Genomic DNA, 15,105 nt, shown 5'->3' with positions numbered 1-15,105 from the left:
CATCAAAGTTACACTTACCTGAGAACCAACAGGTGAGATGTGACTGAGTTGGGATTGGATCCCACAATTCTCTGATCCTTCTGCCCTGTTCTCAGAGGAGCCCCAGTAACTGGGGTGAGTTAGGAGCAATGTTAGGAGGAACTTTCTGCAAAGGAAAGTTGTTAGGTAACTTTATGACTGCTGGAGTGAACCTTGGGAATCTCTTTTGGATCTTGTTAAGAAGAGGGTGTGAATTTTCAGCTTTGTTGGTGGGTTGAGGTAGAAGTAACAAAGAAGTGGAAGATCGTGTGTATCGGGATGAGGGTGGAGGTGGAGGTTTCCCCTCTGACTTCCAGTATCGCTGCCCCTGACATGCTGTCTGCTTCCCTGCAGGATCGCTGTCTGCCCTGGTCTACCAGCACTCTATCATCCCATTGGCCCTGCCTTGCAAGCTGGTCATTCCAAATCGAGGTAGGAACGTGAGACTCCTGGCTCACCACCCACACCCTTGAGCTGGCCCCCGTCATGTCTTGATCCTGCCAGCCACTCTAGACATGGGCCAGGGCTGGAGGACACACATCATTTTACCAATCTGGAGAAACTCAAAATTACTCTCCTTTTTTTCCTATTAAAAAAGAAGAAAAAATTTATGAAAAAGCTTGACTCCAGGAACATACATAAATGGACTTGCCAGATTGTTCAGGAAAACCCTCCGTGTGAAGAAATTCATATGGAATCTTCAGACCACGTGTCATCCCAGGGATGACAGGAGACAGGAGAAGTAGGGGACAGGAGACATGTCCTGGAGGATGAGATGGGCATCTGGGGAAGAGAGCGGGGAGGCAGACTGAGGTGCTGGGGGTTGGTCTGGATGGAGAGGAGAGAGCAGCCTCAGGAAAGGGAAGGCAGTGCCTCGATGTCGCTGGATTTTCTAATCTGTGTGCTGGGAGGGTGTTCCCTGACTGAGGGGACGCTGAGCTGTTAGGGAAGAGCAAGTCCTCTTTTGATTGTGGGAAGTTGGAATGGACTCAAGAGCATGAGGACATGCAGGATGAGAATCTGAGTGAGACGGCAGGGCTGGAGAGGGGGTGTTTAGCTTCTCTCATGGAGGCGCATCAGCCCTGGAGCATGGCAGGTGGGCACCTGGAACTCCTCCCAGCACAGGCCTCTATTGCCCAGCCCTCGGAGACACAGGGCTCACCTGAGGGTCATTGGCCTCACCCCCAGTGCAAGGTCTCAGAACTGGGAGCTGGGCTGCCTTCTCCCCACTCTCTCAACAATAGGACCTTCAGAAGCACTCCTAGGCTGTGGCCCTAGGATCTTTTCTAGTCTGTCTTGGAGCTCCTGGGGCTATGCCCACACATAACACCTCCAGTATTTTTGGACAATTTCTATTTATCCAGTTTAGTTCATTGAACTATTAATGGTAATGGACCAACATTATTAGCTTATAAGTTCAAATACAACTTAAATAGCACTATTAGCCAATGACACAATTCAGACACGAATTGAATTATATTCCTATGGAATTTACCATAGTAGTTCAGCAATTAAAAAACTGTTTAATATTTAGATTGTATAAACCTGTCATTTTCGAAGTATGGGCCTAGACCGACAGCATCAGCATCTCCTGGGGACTTGTTAAAAATGCAAATATTGGCTGGGCATGGTGGCTCATGCCTATAACTTCAGAACTTTGGGAGGCTGAGGTGGAAGGATTGCTTGAAGTGAGGCATTCAAGACCAGCCTGGACAAGATCAGAAGACCCCATTTTTACAGAAGAGTAAAAAAATTAGCCAGGCATGGTGGCTCATGCCTGTAGTCCCAGCTACTCTGGTGGCTAATGTGGGAGAATCCACTAAAGACTGGGAGTTTGAGGTTGCAGTGAGCTGTGATCACACCACTGCACTCCAGCCTGGGTGACAGAGCAGGATTTTGTTTCAAAAAAAAAAATTATCTACCATGTACAATGTGATGTTTTGATAAATGCATACATTGTGGGTTAAATCAAGCTAATATGTCCATCACTCAATTCTTATTAACATTGGAATTAGAGTTATGCTGGATCAATGGTTTAATGAATTAGGGAAATTAGAGGATTTATTGACCTACACAAAGATATATCAATGCAAAACAATAACAGCAATGCCAATTGTCACTTGAAGGCTTGCTTTATGTTAAGCACTGGCTAAATTGTACATGGAATCTCTCAAAAACCAAGTGACATGGGTACCATGATCATCGTCTTTGTTTTATAGATACTTAGTAAGTGCTGGGGTGAGGGTTTGAGCCCAGTTCTGCTGGACTCCAGAGCTCACAACCAGTGTGCTGGCTGCTTAGAGCAATCATCAAACATTCAGAATGAGCCTAACTCAGGGCTGACTGCCATGTTCTGGTATGAAAAGCAATGTCCCTTGTGCCAAAGAGTTGCAGAGCTCAACTTCAGCCCAGCCAAACTTGTGCTTCTTTCCAGCTCTAGGGTTTTAATTCCTACTGAATTTTTGTCTCAGACCCCACAGATGAATCGAAAGATAGCTCTGGCCCTGCCAATTCAACAGCAGACCTGCTGAAACAAGGGGCAGGTGAGTGGTCACCTGAAACTACCCATGCCCAGGCCTTCCTTTCTGCCTTCCTGCCCTGATCCCTCCTGCAGATGCAGGCTGGAGGTCTCTCCAGGCCCAAATATCTCTGGGAAGATCACATTTCTATGTGCAGATGCCTTGGCTCAAGGCTAGCCTGAAATTTATCTGCTACCTTCTCCCTGAAGAATGGATCTGGGTTAATGTCCTCACCCACCCCAGCTCCCATGACTCCCCCTTGGGTTGGTTTCTTCCAGCCTGCAATGTGCTCTTCGTCAACTCTGTGGACATGGAGTCACTCACTGGGCCACAGGCCATTTCCAAAGCCACATCTGAGACATTGGCTGCAGACCCCACGCCAGCTGCCACCATCGTTCACTTCAAAGTCTCTGCCCAGGGAATCACTCTGACTGACAACCAGAGAAAGTAAGACTCCTGTGCCTGCTCCTGGGTGGGGTTCTCCTTCCTGTGACCCATCTGTTCATCCATGTACCCACCCATTTACCAATTGATTAATTCCTTGCACCCAACTTCTCATCTACCCTCCTGTCCATCTGTCTTGCATCTACCTCCCATCTACCCAGCTACTTATCCATCCATCCATCCATCCATCCATCCATCCATCCATCCATCCATGCATCTATCCATCTAATCCCTGCATTCATTCATCCCTCATCTATCCCTGACCACCCGTTTTTCCCTTCATCCATCTATATCTCCATTCATCTATCCATCTACCCATTCATCCATCCTTCTGTGAGAATTTGCCAGCGTTGCGTATATGGCTGTAAATACAACTGATAAAAAGGACCTGCTTTCTAGGAGCAGAGCCCATCCACTTGGACTCTCTCCTAACAGTGTCCCCGGCCTCTTTGCTTCTTCTTCCAACCCCTCCCCACATTTCCTATTCCTCAGTGCCAGTTTCCTCCTTTCCCAGCCCCTGGCATTTGGGATGATTCTATGGCACGTCTGTCTCTGTACATTGCTTAGGTTGCCAGTGTCAGCAGCTCAGGCCATCTTGCTCATAAGAGAGAGGTTGTGTGGACCTGTGATAGCCACAGATGGTGGAAAGGTGGCCTGACCTGCTGGTGGAAGGAGGGGAAAAGCAGCCCCGTTAGCACTCATTCCCTGTTTATCTGATGTCTGTGCTGCAGGCTCTTTTTCAGACGCCACTACCCCCTCAATACTGTCACCTTCTGTGACCTGGATCCACAGGAAAGAAAGTAAGTCTCTTGTACACACCTTCCCTCCCACATAGCTCTCTTCCCTCCCACACGTCTGTGTGGGTGCGTGCATGTGCATGTGTATGTGTGTACATTCTCCATTCAGCTGGAAGATCTGCCCATGTGTGAATAATCGTGTTGGGTATCTTTTGAGTCTTTCCCACTATAGATATGGGGACTCTCCTAGGGACTCAGTGCCCACAGCCACCCCTTCTGTCATGCCCTGACCCTGAACCTGCCTCTCCACGATGGGGAGAGCCCCTCAGGAGGCAGGCTGCAGTGTTCTCTCCACCTTGAATGCATCTCTGTGTGAGCTTGGGCAGCTCCTGTGCCCTGGGAATGGGGGGTCGGTCCCCTGCCTTCCTGCAGAAGGTCTGGGTGTGTGTGGGGCTGGGCTCTAGGGAGAAAGTACGGTGATTTACTCTGAGCCCACTTTCTCTCCACAGGTGGATGAAAACAGAGGGTGGTGCCCCTGCTAAGTAAGTGTGACTTCTTACCCCCCACCCAGCAGGCTGGCCTTTGTACTTCACAGTGAGGGAAGCACGGGGCACATTTAGAAACCAGGGCCAGGGGTAGGGAAAGAGCAGCAAAACCCTTTGTGCCGAGGTCACTCAGCTTCCAAGCGAAGCTTGACCAGGCATACAGGCCTTTTGCCTTGTCCTTCCTCCAGGCCAGAGGCCCAGCCTCTGGTCTAGCCACCTTCATTCTCCCAGGGTCAGAAGCAGCAGGGATGGCAGGAAGTGGACAGAAAACAGAGTCTCATTGGAAGCAATGGAAGTGGGGCAGGGGTTGCTTACATGATCTTTTCTGCCCCAATTCTAGCTGCCTTTATTCTTGTTCTTGCTTTTTTGGGCTTTCCTATGAGTCTTGTGGCCAAGCAAGGCAGCCTTACCAGAATGTGGAGCCCAGAAGGTCTGAATTCTGGGGATGGCCTGGGACCTTTGGGTGGATTCCTCCATCCAGTGGACATGTCCTAGGGGCCTCCAAGGAACTCAGATCCTGCTTGGGTCTCTGACCCTGCCCTCAGGAGGCCTATTGGCACAGCAGATAAGATAGATGTCTAAATAGCACTAAGATGCTTCTGTGACTTTCAAACTGTGTTCCAAGGATCCTAGCATCCTTGGATTGCACCTGGTGTTCAGAAGGGAGGGAAAACTCTGCTGCTCTTTGCAGTTGTCTGTCAGTAGGAACTAGGCTTTTCTCACAATCACAAAACCAAAACAAAATATAGGCATAACCTGGGGTCTGAAGCTGACATGAGACTGTCACTATGATCTGTCATCCACTTCCCACTTTGTCAGGATTATTCCAACAACCCTATTATCCTCACTGATTGACTTTATAATAGGTAAATGTCATGCATTTGGAGCTGTAAAATACTGCTTTCACCTTTATACATGCAAACTTCATACAAGGTTGCTTTAGAAAAACAAAACGTTCACTGTTAAAAAACATGTCAGTTGCAAGGGAGGGAGAGGCAGCAAGAGAGTTCAGCTTCCATCTGGGGAGCTCATGCAAGAGAACACATTAGCACCTCAGAGAGGTGGAAAGAGCAGATATTTAAGGATGGGTCTTCAAAGACAGGTTCAATTTGGACAGGTCAAAATGAGAATGGGAGTAGGAGGGACTATTTCAGGGGAGGGGCCTCATGGCCACCAGACTGCAGGCTCCCCGAGGGAAGGGCCATGTCTGGCACATGGGGAGGCTGGTAAATATTTGTTGAGTGAAGAAATGAGGGAACAGAGGCTGGAGGAGCAGAGGCAGGAGGAGGCTGGTGAGGATGCCTCAGTCCGAATGAATGGACTGACTAGTCTATCACATGGTCAGTGATGGCGGCTTAGGAGACGCCATGTGGGATGGTGGGGCTCAGCCCTGTCCAGGCTTCATAGGGTCATCAGTGCTGCGAGTCCCTGCATCTCCCATGTCTCTGCAGGCCACGGCGGCAGGCTGGAACTTCGTGTTTGAAGGTGCTTGTGCTCACTCACCACAGGGCCCTGCGAGGGGAGAGGGTCAGGGACAGAAGGGAGCGGGGCCCCTAAGCCTGGAAATCCCTCTTTTCCTCCTTCAGGAGCTGGTTTTGAGTTGAACCTCCTGCTGAAGAGGCTTTGATGGGTGGGACAGAGGCCACAGGGAGAGGCTGAGCAGGGCAGTGGGCTAACAGGGAATCATGACAGGGACGAGGCGAGGCCAGCCAGGGATCTCAGGTGCAAAATTCAAGATGTTAGCTCTTGGGATCTTGCAAGGGCTCCCTCCTGCCCTTAGGGGCTGAGGCTTCTTGCCTGGATCTATTCCTCGTGGCAGATGAGAGGATTGGTCTATTGCGGGAGCCTGGGAGCCACAGCTGAAAGGAATATCAGGGGAGGGCAAGCTCGGTGCTCCCGTCAGGTGCAGTTGCTGGGTCTCCATCCTGGTAGACGCCCACAGCCAGGGCTGGCATGCTTCCTCCCTCTGCCGGGATCACCCCCACCCCTTCTCAGGGTCCGAGCCAGCCAGGAAAGGCAGATGCTGGGGGCAGCCCTGTGGACCCCAGCTCACCGCGCCACCTGGGCATTACCCAGGCAGCAGCCCTGTTGCTCCAGCCCACAGAACTCTAAGGCTAGGGGAACACAGCTATAAAGCTTATAAGGATTAATATCAATGTGTGTGTGTGTGGTGTGTGTGTGTTGTGTTTGTGTGTTGTTTGGTGTGTATATGTTGTGTATGTGTGTGGCCTGTGTATGTATGTATGCATGGTTTGTGTATGTGTGTGGTATATGTGTGTGTGGTATATGTGTGTGTGGTGTGTGCAGTGGTGTGTGTGTGGTGTGTGATGGTGTATGTGTGTGGTGTGTGTTGTGTGTGTGATGGTGTGTATGGATGTGAGGGTGTGTATGTGTGTGGTGGTTTGTGTGGTGGTATGTGGGTGGTGTGTATGTATGTGGTGGTGTGTATGTGTGTGGTGGTGTGTGTGGTGTGCGTGTGGGTGTGTGGTGGTGGGTGTGTGTGTGAGTGATGGTGTGTGTGTGTGGGTGTGTGTGTGAGATTGTTATGTGGGTTGGGTGAAATGCTATGTAGGTAGTGTGTGTGTGTGGTGTGTGTCGTGGTGTGTGATGGTGTGTGTGTGTATGTGGGTGGGTGTGTGTGTATGTGTATGTGGTGTGTGTGTGTGGTGTGGTGTGTGTGTGTGGTGTGTGTGGTGTGTGATGGGTGTGTGTGAGTGGTTGTGTGGTGTTATGTGGGTGTGTATGTGTGTGGTAGTGTGTGTGGTGTGTGTGGTGTTATGTGGGTGGTATGTGTGTGTGGTGGTGGTGTATGGTGTGTGTGGTGGTATGTAGGTGGTAGTATGTATGGTGTGTCTGTGTGAGTGGGTCATGTCATGTGGTGGTGTGTGATGGTGTGATGAGTGTGGTGGTGTGTGTGATGGTGTGTGTGATGTCTGTGGTATGTGTGTGGTAGGTGTGTGTGTAGTGGTGTGTGTGTGGTGTGTGTGGTGTTATGTAGGTGGTGTGTGTGTGTGTGGGTGTTATGTAGGTGATGTGTATGTGTGTGGTGGTGTGTGTGTGATGGTGTGTGTGGTGTTATGTAGGAGTTGTGTGTGTGTGGTGTTGTGTGGGTGTGGTGTGTGTGGTAGTGTGTGTGGTGTGTGTGTGTGTGGTGTTATGTGGGTGGTATGTATGTGTGTGGTGGTGTGTATGTGGTGTGTGTGGTGGTATGTGGGTGGTATGTGTGTGGTGTGTCTGTGTGGTGGTGTGTGATGGTGTGATGAGTGTGGTGGTGTGTGTGGTGTGTGTGATGTCTGTGGTATGTGTGTGGTAGGTGTGTGTGTAGTGGTGGTGTGTGTGGTGTGTGGTGTTATGTAGGTGGTGTGTGTGTGTGGTGTTATGTGGGTGATGTGTATGTGTGGTGGTGTGTGTGTGTGATGGTGTGTGTGGTGTTATGTGGGTGGTGTGTGTTGTGTGGTGTTATGTGGGTGGTGTGTATGTGTGTGGTGGTGTATGTGTGTGGTGGTGTGTGTGGTATGTGTGTGTGTAGTGTGTGTGTGTGTGGTGTGTGTGGTGTTATGTAGGTGGTGTGTATGTGTGTGGTGGTGTGTGATATGTGGGTGGTGTGTATGTATGTGGTGTGTGTGTGGTGGTGTGTGATGGTGTGATGAGTGTTGTGTGTGGTGTGTGTGATGGTGTGTATGTGTGGTGGTGTGTGTGTGGTGGTAGGTGGGTGGTGTGTGTGGTGGTGTATGTGGTGTGTATGTGTGTGGTAGGTATGTGTGTAGTGGTGTGTGTGGTCATGTATGCCTGTATGTGTAATATGAGTGTGTGTATGTGGTATTATGTGTGTGGTGAGTGTCCCAATATGATATAGTGTATGATAGTGTGTATGTGTGTGATGTGTATGTGTGTGGTGGTATGTGGGTGGTGTGTGTGTGTGTGGTGGTGTGTGTGGTCTGTATGTGTGTGGTAAGTTGTGTGGCGGTGTGTGTGGTGTGTGTGCTGTGTGTGTGTGTGAGTGAGTATAATAGGTGGGTGTGTATGTGTGTGGTGGTGTGTGTGGTGTATGTATATGTGTGTGGTAGGGGTATGTGTGTATTGGTGTGTGTGTGGTGTGTGTGTGCTGTGTGTGTGGTGGTATGTGTGTGCTGGTGTGTGTGGGGTGTGTATGTGTGTCGTGGTATGTGGGTGGTAGGTGTGTGGTAGGTGTGTGTGTGGTGGTATGTGTGTGATGGTGTGTGTGTGTGTGTGGTGGTGGTGTGTGTGTGTGTGATGGTGTGTGTGTGTAGTGGTAATGTGGGAGTATGTATGTGTATGTGGTGTATGTGGGTGGTATGTGTGGTAGGTGTGTGTGTGGTGGTATGTGTGTGGTAGTATGTGTGTGTGGTGTGTATGTGTGTGGTGGTGTGTGTGGTGTATATGTGTGTGGTGTGTATGTGTGTGGTAGGTGTGTGTGTGATGGTGTGTGTGTGGTGTGTGTGTGCTGTGTGTGTGTGTGGTGGTGTGTGTGGTGTGTGTGTGCTACTGTGTGTAGGTGGTGTGTGTGTGTGGTGTGTGTGTGGCATTGTGTGTGTGTGTGTGGTGGTGTGTGTGATGGGTGGTGTGGTAGTGTGTGTGAGGTGGTGTGTGGTAGGACTAATATATATATGTAGTGAAAGCATGGAGTAGTACTTATATGTGTGGTAGGTGTGTGTGTGGTGGTACGTGTGTGGTGGTATGTGTGTGGTGGTGTGTGTGTGGTGGTATGTGGGTGGTGTGTGTGGAATTATGGTATGTGTGGAGTTTGTATGTGTGTGGTGTGTATGTGTGTGTGGTAGGAATTAGTATTGTGAGTGGTGTGTGTGCTGGTGTGTATGTATACTATGTAATAATGTAGTAAGGTATGTGTGATGGTGTGTGTGTGTGGTGGTGGTGTGTGTGGGGTGTGTATGTGTGTGGTGATATGTGGGCAGTGTGTATGTGTGTGGTGGTGTGTGTGATGGGTGGTAATGTGTGTGTAGGTGGTGTGTGTGTAGGGTGTGTATGTGTGTGGTGGTATGTGGGCAGTGTGTATGTGTGTGGTGGTGTGTGTGTATGTGTGGTGGGTGTGTGTGGTGGTGTGTGGTGTGTATGTGTGTGTGATGGTATGTGGGCAGTGTGTATGTGTGGTGGTGTGTGGTGTGTATGTGTGTGGTAGGTGTGTGTGTGTGGTGTGTGTGCTGTATGCGTGTGTGATGGTGTGTATGAGTGTGGTGGTGTGTATGGCACACAGCGAACAGCCGAATCCCCCTTTGCTAACTTTAGCTGCCATGGTCCTGCGGTAGGGAGAGGGGTTTCCATCGGAATCTCCAGCTGTCCTCATTTCCCCATCTCGCTCTAATTAGCAACATGCTGGCTGGGAGGGGGCCTGAGCTCACATTCTGTTCTCTGCCCTCATATTTTTAACTCTGTTTTGCAAAGAGAACACTGGGTCACTCCAGGCCTGCGGGTGGGGGTGGGGAATGGGTGTGGGGTCCACCTTCCCTTTTTATTTTCTGGCTTCCAAGGTTCTTGAGCCCAGGAAGAATCAGTGTGTGTGTGAAGGGGTGTGAACTACTTGACCTTTGTCTCCCTGACCTTGTGGTGTCTGAGGAGGCCGAGCTCTTTGCAGGCAGACAGCACTTTCCTGATTGGCATATGTGTTGTGTGTCAGAACAGTCAGTAGGGGTAGGGCTGGGATGGGCGGGGAGAGGCCTGTCTAGGAATGTTCCCATTTTATTTTGGTCTCCTCCCCACCCCTCACTATCCAGCTTTGTCAGTCCCCTGCAGCTTCCCTCGCACCCCTCCAAGGGGGATTTCTGCCCATCCTTAAACAAGGCGGGACACTGTTTCCAGGCCTTGGCTTGCAGTCAGGGGAGTGCACAGAGGATTCTCTTCTGTGCCTCTCCGAGTCCCTGATGCTGAGGCTTACTGGAGGGATGGAGGAGAAAGGCTGGCCTGAGACCAGCTTGCTTACCTGGGCTGCTGTCTACCTCCTGGGATTCCATTTGCCCTCCCCTCATGCCCATTGCCCTCTCCTGCCTGCAGGCTCTTCGGCTTTGTGGCCCGGAAGCAGGGCAGCACCACGGACAACGCCTGCCACCTCTTTGCTGAACTTGACCCCAACCAGCCGGCCTCTGCCATCGTCAACTTCGTCTCCAAGGTCATGCTGAACGCCGGCCAAAAGAGATGAACCCTGCCTCTTGCCCAGGGCCAGTGCCTTGGGGAAGGGGCGCGTGGGGAGGGGACCCGTGAATCCTGACCACTCTTGAACCCAGAAGGAGGACTTTGGGCCAATTTCGGAGGAGAGAAGAAAGTGCAACGTGGGGAGAGGGAAGTGAATTGCAGAGGGGAGGGGGAAGAGAGAGAGAGAAAGAGGGAAAGCAAAAGATGGAGGAGAAGAACTTGGATTCCCCTGGGTAGATGGAAACTGCAAAAACCCAAAGCCTCCAAAACTAACCAGGTCTGCTTAATACCCCCTCCCTACCCCGAGAAGATGGATGTCCTCAAAAGAGAAGGAACAAACCTCCTTGGGAATCCACAGTTTTGGCGGGGGGGTGGATGGAAAAGCTCTGTCTCCTTAACTCAACTGCTTTGCAAGGGGAAATCAAGCTGGGAGAATCTTTTTCTGGCCACCTGTAGGGTAGGTTGTCAAACCAAACAGAGCCACCGTGGGACATCAAGTGGCAGAACTTGTTCGCTTGAAAGTATCTCAGACCCAAGGCACCTCAGGTCTCTTTGCTGTGCCTTCACTATATTGTTGTGTGAGTGTGTGTCTGCACCCACATCCTCACACATTGATCTAGTTCAGCCTTTATCCACTCGAATTATAAACAGCTCGGCTTGTCCTTGTCCCATGTGTTTGTAGACACACATGCATATTGTCCAAAGATTAGGGTTGGCGGTGGCAGGGCAGCAGGGGAGGGACAAACAACCAGGCTGTGGGTGACAGAGGCTCTCTCCTGGTGCCTGCACCTGCACTCTAGTGGCCCTGGGTGCCGCCAGACCCTTCTCCTCTGCAAAGACCCCAGCAGGAGTGGGAGGGTCTGCAATGGCATCACCCTGTCCCGCCTTGGCCAGAAGGCTGGAGCTTTGGTTTGAGGAGGTAGAAATATGTGTGTCCATACGAAGAGATCTGTCAGAACAGGCAGCTGTTGAGCTCGGGGTGTCTTCCCCAAGGCCTGTGGCTCAGCAGCAAGGAAGGTAATGTGCTCCTGCTGGGGCCCTGAACTCTGCCTTAGCTCCCACCTCTCAGCCCTGTTCTTGGGTTTCATGCCCCAGGACCAGCCTTATCTCAGACCTGCTTACCTGCATGATGCCTTTTCAGGGGCTGGGGATTGAGCCTTCCTGCTCTGCCCAGCCCTGTTCTATTCTGCAGGGTCCCTGTGTTGGAATTCACCCTGGGGAACCTGCTTCCTGCTCAGTGAGGCTCAGGGGAGAAACCTGGAGTCCTTATCCTCCCCTCTGTAAGTGTTTTAGGGTCTGGCTTTTGCAGGCACCCTCTGACCTCAGCAGAGCTCCTGGGGCTGCTACCTGTACACCGTATCGCCTACCTACAATGCCAAACCTCACTGTCACCCTTTCTGCCTTGGTTTCCCCAGCTGAGCCACACTGCCCATGCAGCAGAGGGCAGAAGGCTTGCACTTGGGCCAAAGGGCCTAAGGTCCACTGGACAGTTGGGAAGACACCTGACCACCATTTAAGGACTCTAAGCCAGAATGGAAAATTCACCAGGACTCCATTCTTAAGCCTATGGGGGTCCCCTAGAGAGAGGCATTGTACTGATATATAAATATTATATAATATATACATGAGACATACTGACAGAATCTGTAAGCTAATAAAATGTAAGAAAAGGTTAAAAAAAGAATAGGTAAATTGACAAGAAGTATTTATTGTTTTTCCATATTGCTTTATTGCCTTCCCTGGGTATAAACCAATTCCTATCCCTTTTTACATATGTAAGTAAAGCCTGAAATGTAGGGGGCCTTTGTTCTTGGAGCAGCCAGGGTCTCCTTGCCCTGGCTTTGGCCTTCCCTAGACTGTGTGGGGCTCAGTGTTGGGAGGGGTTGCATATGTTCCACCCTTTGGCCCCGTTACTTTTCAGCAAGCCAGGGGCCCAGCAGTCAGCCCCCAGGATGTGTGGGGAGCTGTCCCTGCCTCTGCAGGCCTGAGCAAGTGTGTGAGCATGCGGGGACATGGGTGTGTGTGGCACACATAGGGGTGTGTGTGCCTTTTGTATTTTTTCTCCTCCAAGGAGCTGTGTCTGTGTGGACTTTCTATTTCAGGGAGTTGGAAAGGAGGGTGTCTGCAGAAGGTGGAGAGCAGGGGCAGAGGCCCCACCGGCCACCCCCTGCTTCCCAGAGTGAAACCTTGTGCCTGGTGATCGAAGTCCCTCCAAAGTGCTCTTCCTTCTGAGATATTCAAGCCAAATATCTGGGTTTCCCCCTCTCCTCATTCCCTAGCAAACCCCAGTTATCTCCCAAGATAGGAGATATTTCCCATCCCCTTCCTTTGTAAATATCTCATCTCCCACTGGACAGCCCAGGAGCCTCTTCCTGGCATGGATGTTCTGTCCACACTTGAGGCTGGGCGGTGTATCAGACCCTTCAAGCAGCCTGGCTGGTGCCCGGGACTGAGTCTGGGGTCAGCTTTCATAGTCGCTTTCCTCTTCCTCACCACCCACCGCAGCCCACCTTGCATGCATGACCAGCCCCTCCATTCCAGCCTGAGCTGTGTGTGCCCCTGCGGGAGGACTCGTTGATGCCAGAAAGCTGGTAACTCCCTCCCAGCATCCCTGCGGAAGGAGTCAGTTTCTGAGAGTGTGGCCTTTCAAGGTGAATGATGAGGAAGGGTTTCCCAGTCCCCACAGTGGCCCCACCTCTGGGCCCCGCACCAGAGCCTTCCTGTGTCACAGGGAGCTGTGCAGCCATGCACACACCTACGCACACACACCACTCCACGCACACACCACTCCGCACTGCAGTATATTCTTGCCAAAGATTTCCTTTAAAAGAAAGCACTTTTACTAATTATTATTTTGTAAATGTTTATCCTCTTCTGTCTTCTCCCTCCCTCAATCTATTTTACTGTTGTTTATTGTTGAATCTGTGTGTCAGCCAGGAGAGCGCTGTCTGGCCTTGAACATGGGCTGGGATGGGAAAGGGTCTGGGAGAAGATGGGCAAGAAAGAGCCGGGGAGTCATGGCCATCGCAGCGACGCAGACCCCAGCAGGCTCAGTCCCGTGCTGCCGCCAGCTGTCCAGCTGGGTGTCTGGAGGGAAGAGGGTCATGTCCTTTCAGCTGGGGGAGGGGCCCAGTGAGCTCCATGTGGCTCTTTCCCAAGGGGAGCAAGAGGGAAGGATTGGGCGAGAAAACAATGGAGAGGGGACCAGAGAAGGAAGACAGGGAGGAAGTGAGCGGTTTGATCAGCCTGCTAGCATGGTGTTCTGGCTCTCTTATTTAGCCAGGCACTTGAGGGACAGATACATCACATTCTAAGTTTGGGAAAGGCCTTTGAGCCACCTCATCTGAGCCTCTCCTCCAGTAGCTCTGAAAGCTGTGGACACCAATGGCCAGGATTCCTTCTCCCCTGGCTTTTGAGGCCCCCTGGGTCTTCCGAGACTGGCCAGGAGAGGGATGGAGGGGCCAGTGGTTGTGTGACAGCAGGAGGGGCAGTCCTCCTGGACAAGCGTGATGCCCCTATAAAGGGCTCTCAGGAGGTTGGCGAGTAGGGGATTCTGCCTTGTTCTGATGAGCCTGCGCAGGGGCTCCAGGGGAACATGCTGTCCAGGGAACACAGAAGGGTGGTGAGTGTGATCAAATCTAGTCTCACTCCCACTTTTCAGTTTCACTCCCACTTTTGTCCCTCACTCCTGCCTCCTGGATCTTCTCCCACTTTTTTTTTTTTTTTCCAGTTTTAGGACCTGGGAAGATCATGTGAGTCAAGGGAGACACCCAATTCTACCCCCACACTCGGGGTCCTCCAAGAGGTTAGGGGGCGGAGTCCCAGAGCAGCCCTTTACCCCAGGTCCAGGCCCTGGAATCCTGAGACTTGCGTTTCCTTGGCCAGTGGTAACACAGGACGTGTGTGTGCATGTGCAAGTGTGGATGTATGTATGTGCGTGTGTTTTGCTCATCTCTTTAGGGAACTTGGGGGTAGGGGTTGGAGGTGCTGGGCAATGGAACTTCAAGTTCAATGTTGCCCAGCAGTGAGGGGAATCGGGAGGTGAGGCCTGTAGGGCAACCAGTTGGTGGAGTCTCAGCGATGGCCCAGGTGAGGAGTGGGCCACCCAGAGGGGCAGGGTGGGGGCCTCGTCCCTCTTGGCCCTTCTGTCCTCAAATGTCCAAAATGTTGGAGGACCTCTGTTCATATCCCACGCCTGGGCTCTTGCCAGCAGTGGAGTTACTGTAGAGGGATGTCCCAAGCTTGTTTTCCAGTCAGTGTTAAGCCGTTTGCAACTCTCCTGTGTCTGTGTTTGGTTTGTGCGTGTGTGTGAGAGCACATCAGTGTGTGCAGGCTGCGTTTCCCCATTTCTCTCCTCCCTTCAGACCCGTCATTCAGAACAAATGTAAGAAATCCCTTCCCACCACCCTCCCTGCCTCCCAGGCCCTCTGCGAGAGAAACAAGATCACCCAGCATCCTCCCCCACCCCAGCTGTGTATTTATATAGATGGAAATATACTTTATATTTTGTATCATCGTGCCTATAGCCGCTGCCACCGTGTATAAATCCTGGTGTATGCTCCTTATCCTGGACATGAATGTATTGTACACTGACGCGTCCCCACTCCTGTACAGCTGCTTTGTTTCTTTGCGATGCATTGTATGGCTTTATAAATGATAAAGTTAAAGAAAACTCTG

The 15,105-nt window shown here is 51.3% G+C and overlaps 1 protein-coding gene across 16 annotated transcripts in view; it reads left to right on the top strand.

Moving 5' to 3' along the window:
- The window catches only part of TNS1 (tensin 1), a 205,649-nt gene extending 190,544 nt beyond the window's left edge, over positions 1–15,105 (top strand). For all 16 annotated transcript variants that reach the window (XM_021923974.2, XM_031651501.1, XM_031651502.1 and 13 more), the window contains 6 exons: positions 373–450; positions 2,490–2,561; positions 2,816–2,984; positions 3,713–3,781; positions 4,228–4,260; positions 10,291–15,105. In XM_021923974.2, the coding sequence (XP_021779666.2) occupies positions 373–450; positions 2,490–2,561; positions 2,816–2,984; positions 3,713–3,781; positions 4,228–4,260; positions 10,291–10,435 (566 nt within the window). In that variant the 3' untranslated portion in view covers positions 10,436–15,105. The remainder of the gene's footprint in view (positions 1–372; positions 451–2,489; positions 2,562–2,815; positions 2,985–3,712; positions 3,782–4,227; positions 4,261–10,290) is intronic.

This window comes from Papio anubis, chromosome 10 (genome assembly GCF_008728515.1).
Source record: "Papio anubis isolate 15944 chromosome 10, Panubis1.0, whole genome shotgun sequence".
Classification (NCBI taxonomy): domain Eukaryota; kingdom Metazoa; phylum Chordata; class Mammalia; order Primates; family Cercopithecidae; genus Papio; species Papio anubis.
The sequence above is the reverse complement of the archived record's forward strand: the minus strand, read 5'-3'. Positions and strand labels throughout refer to the sequence as shown.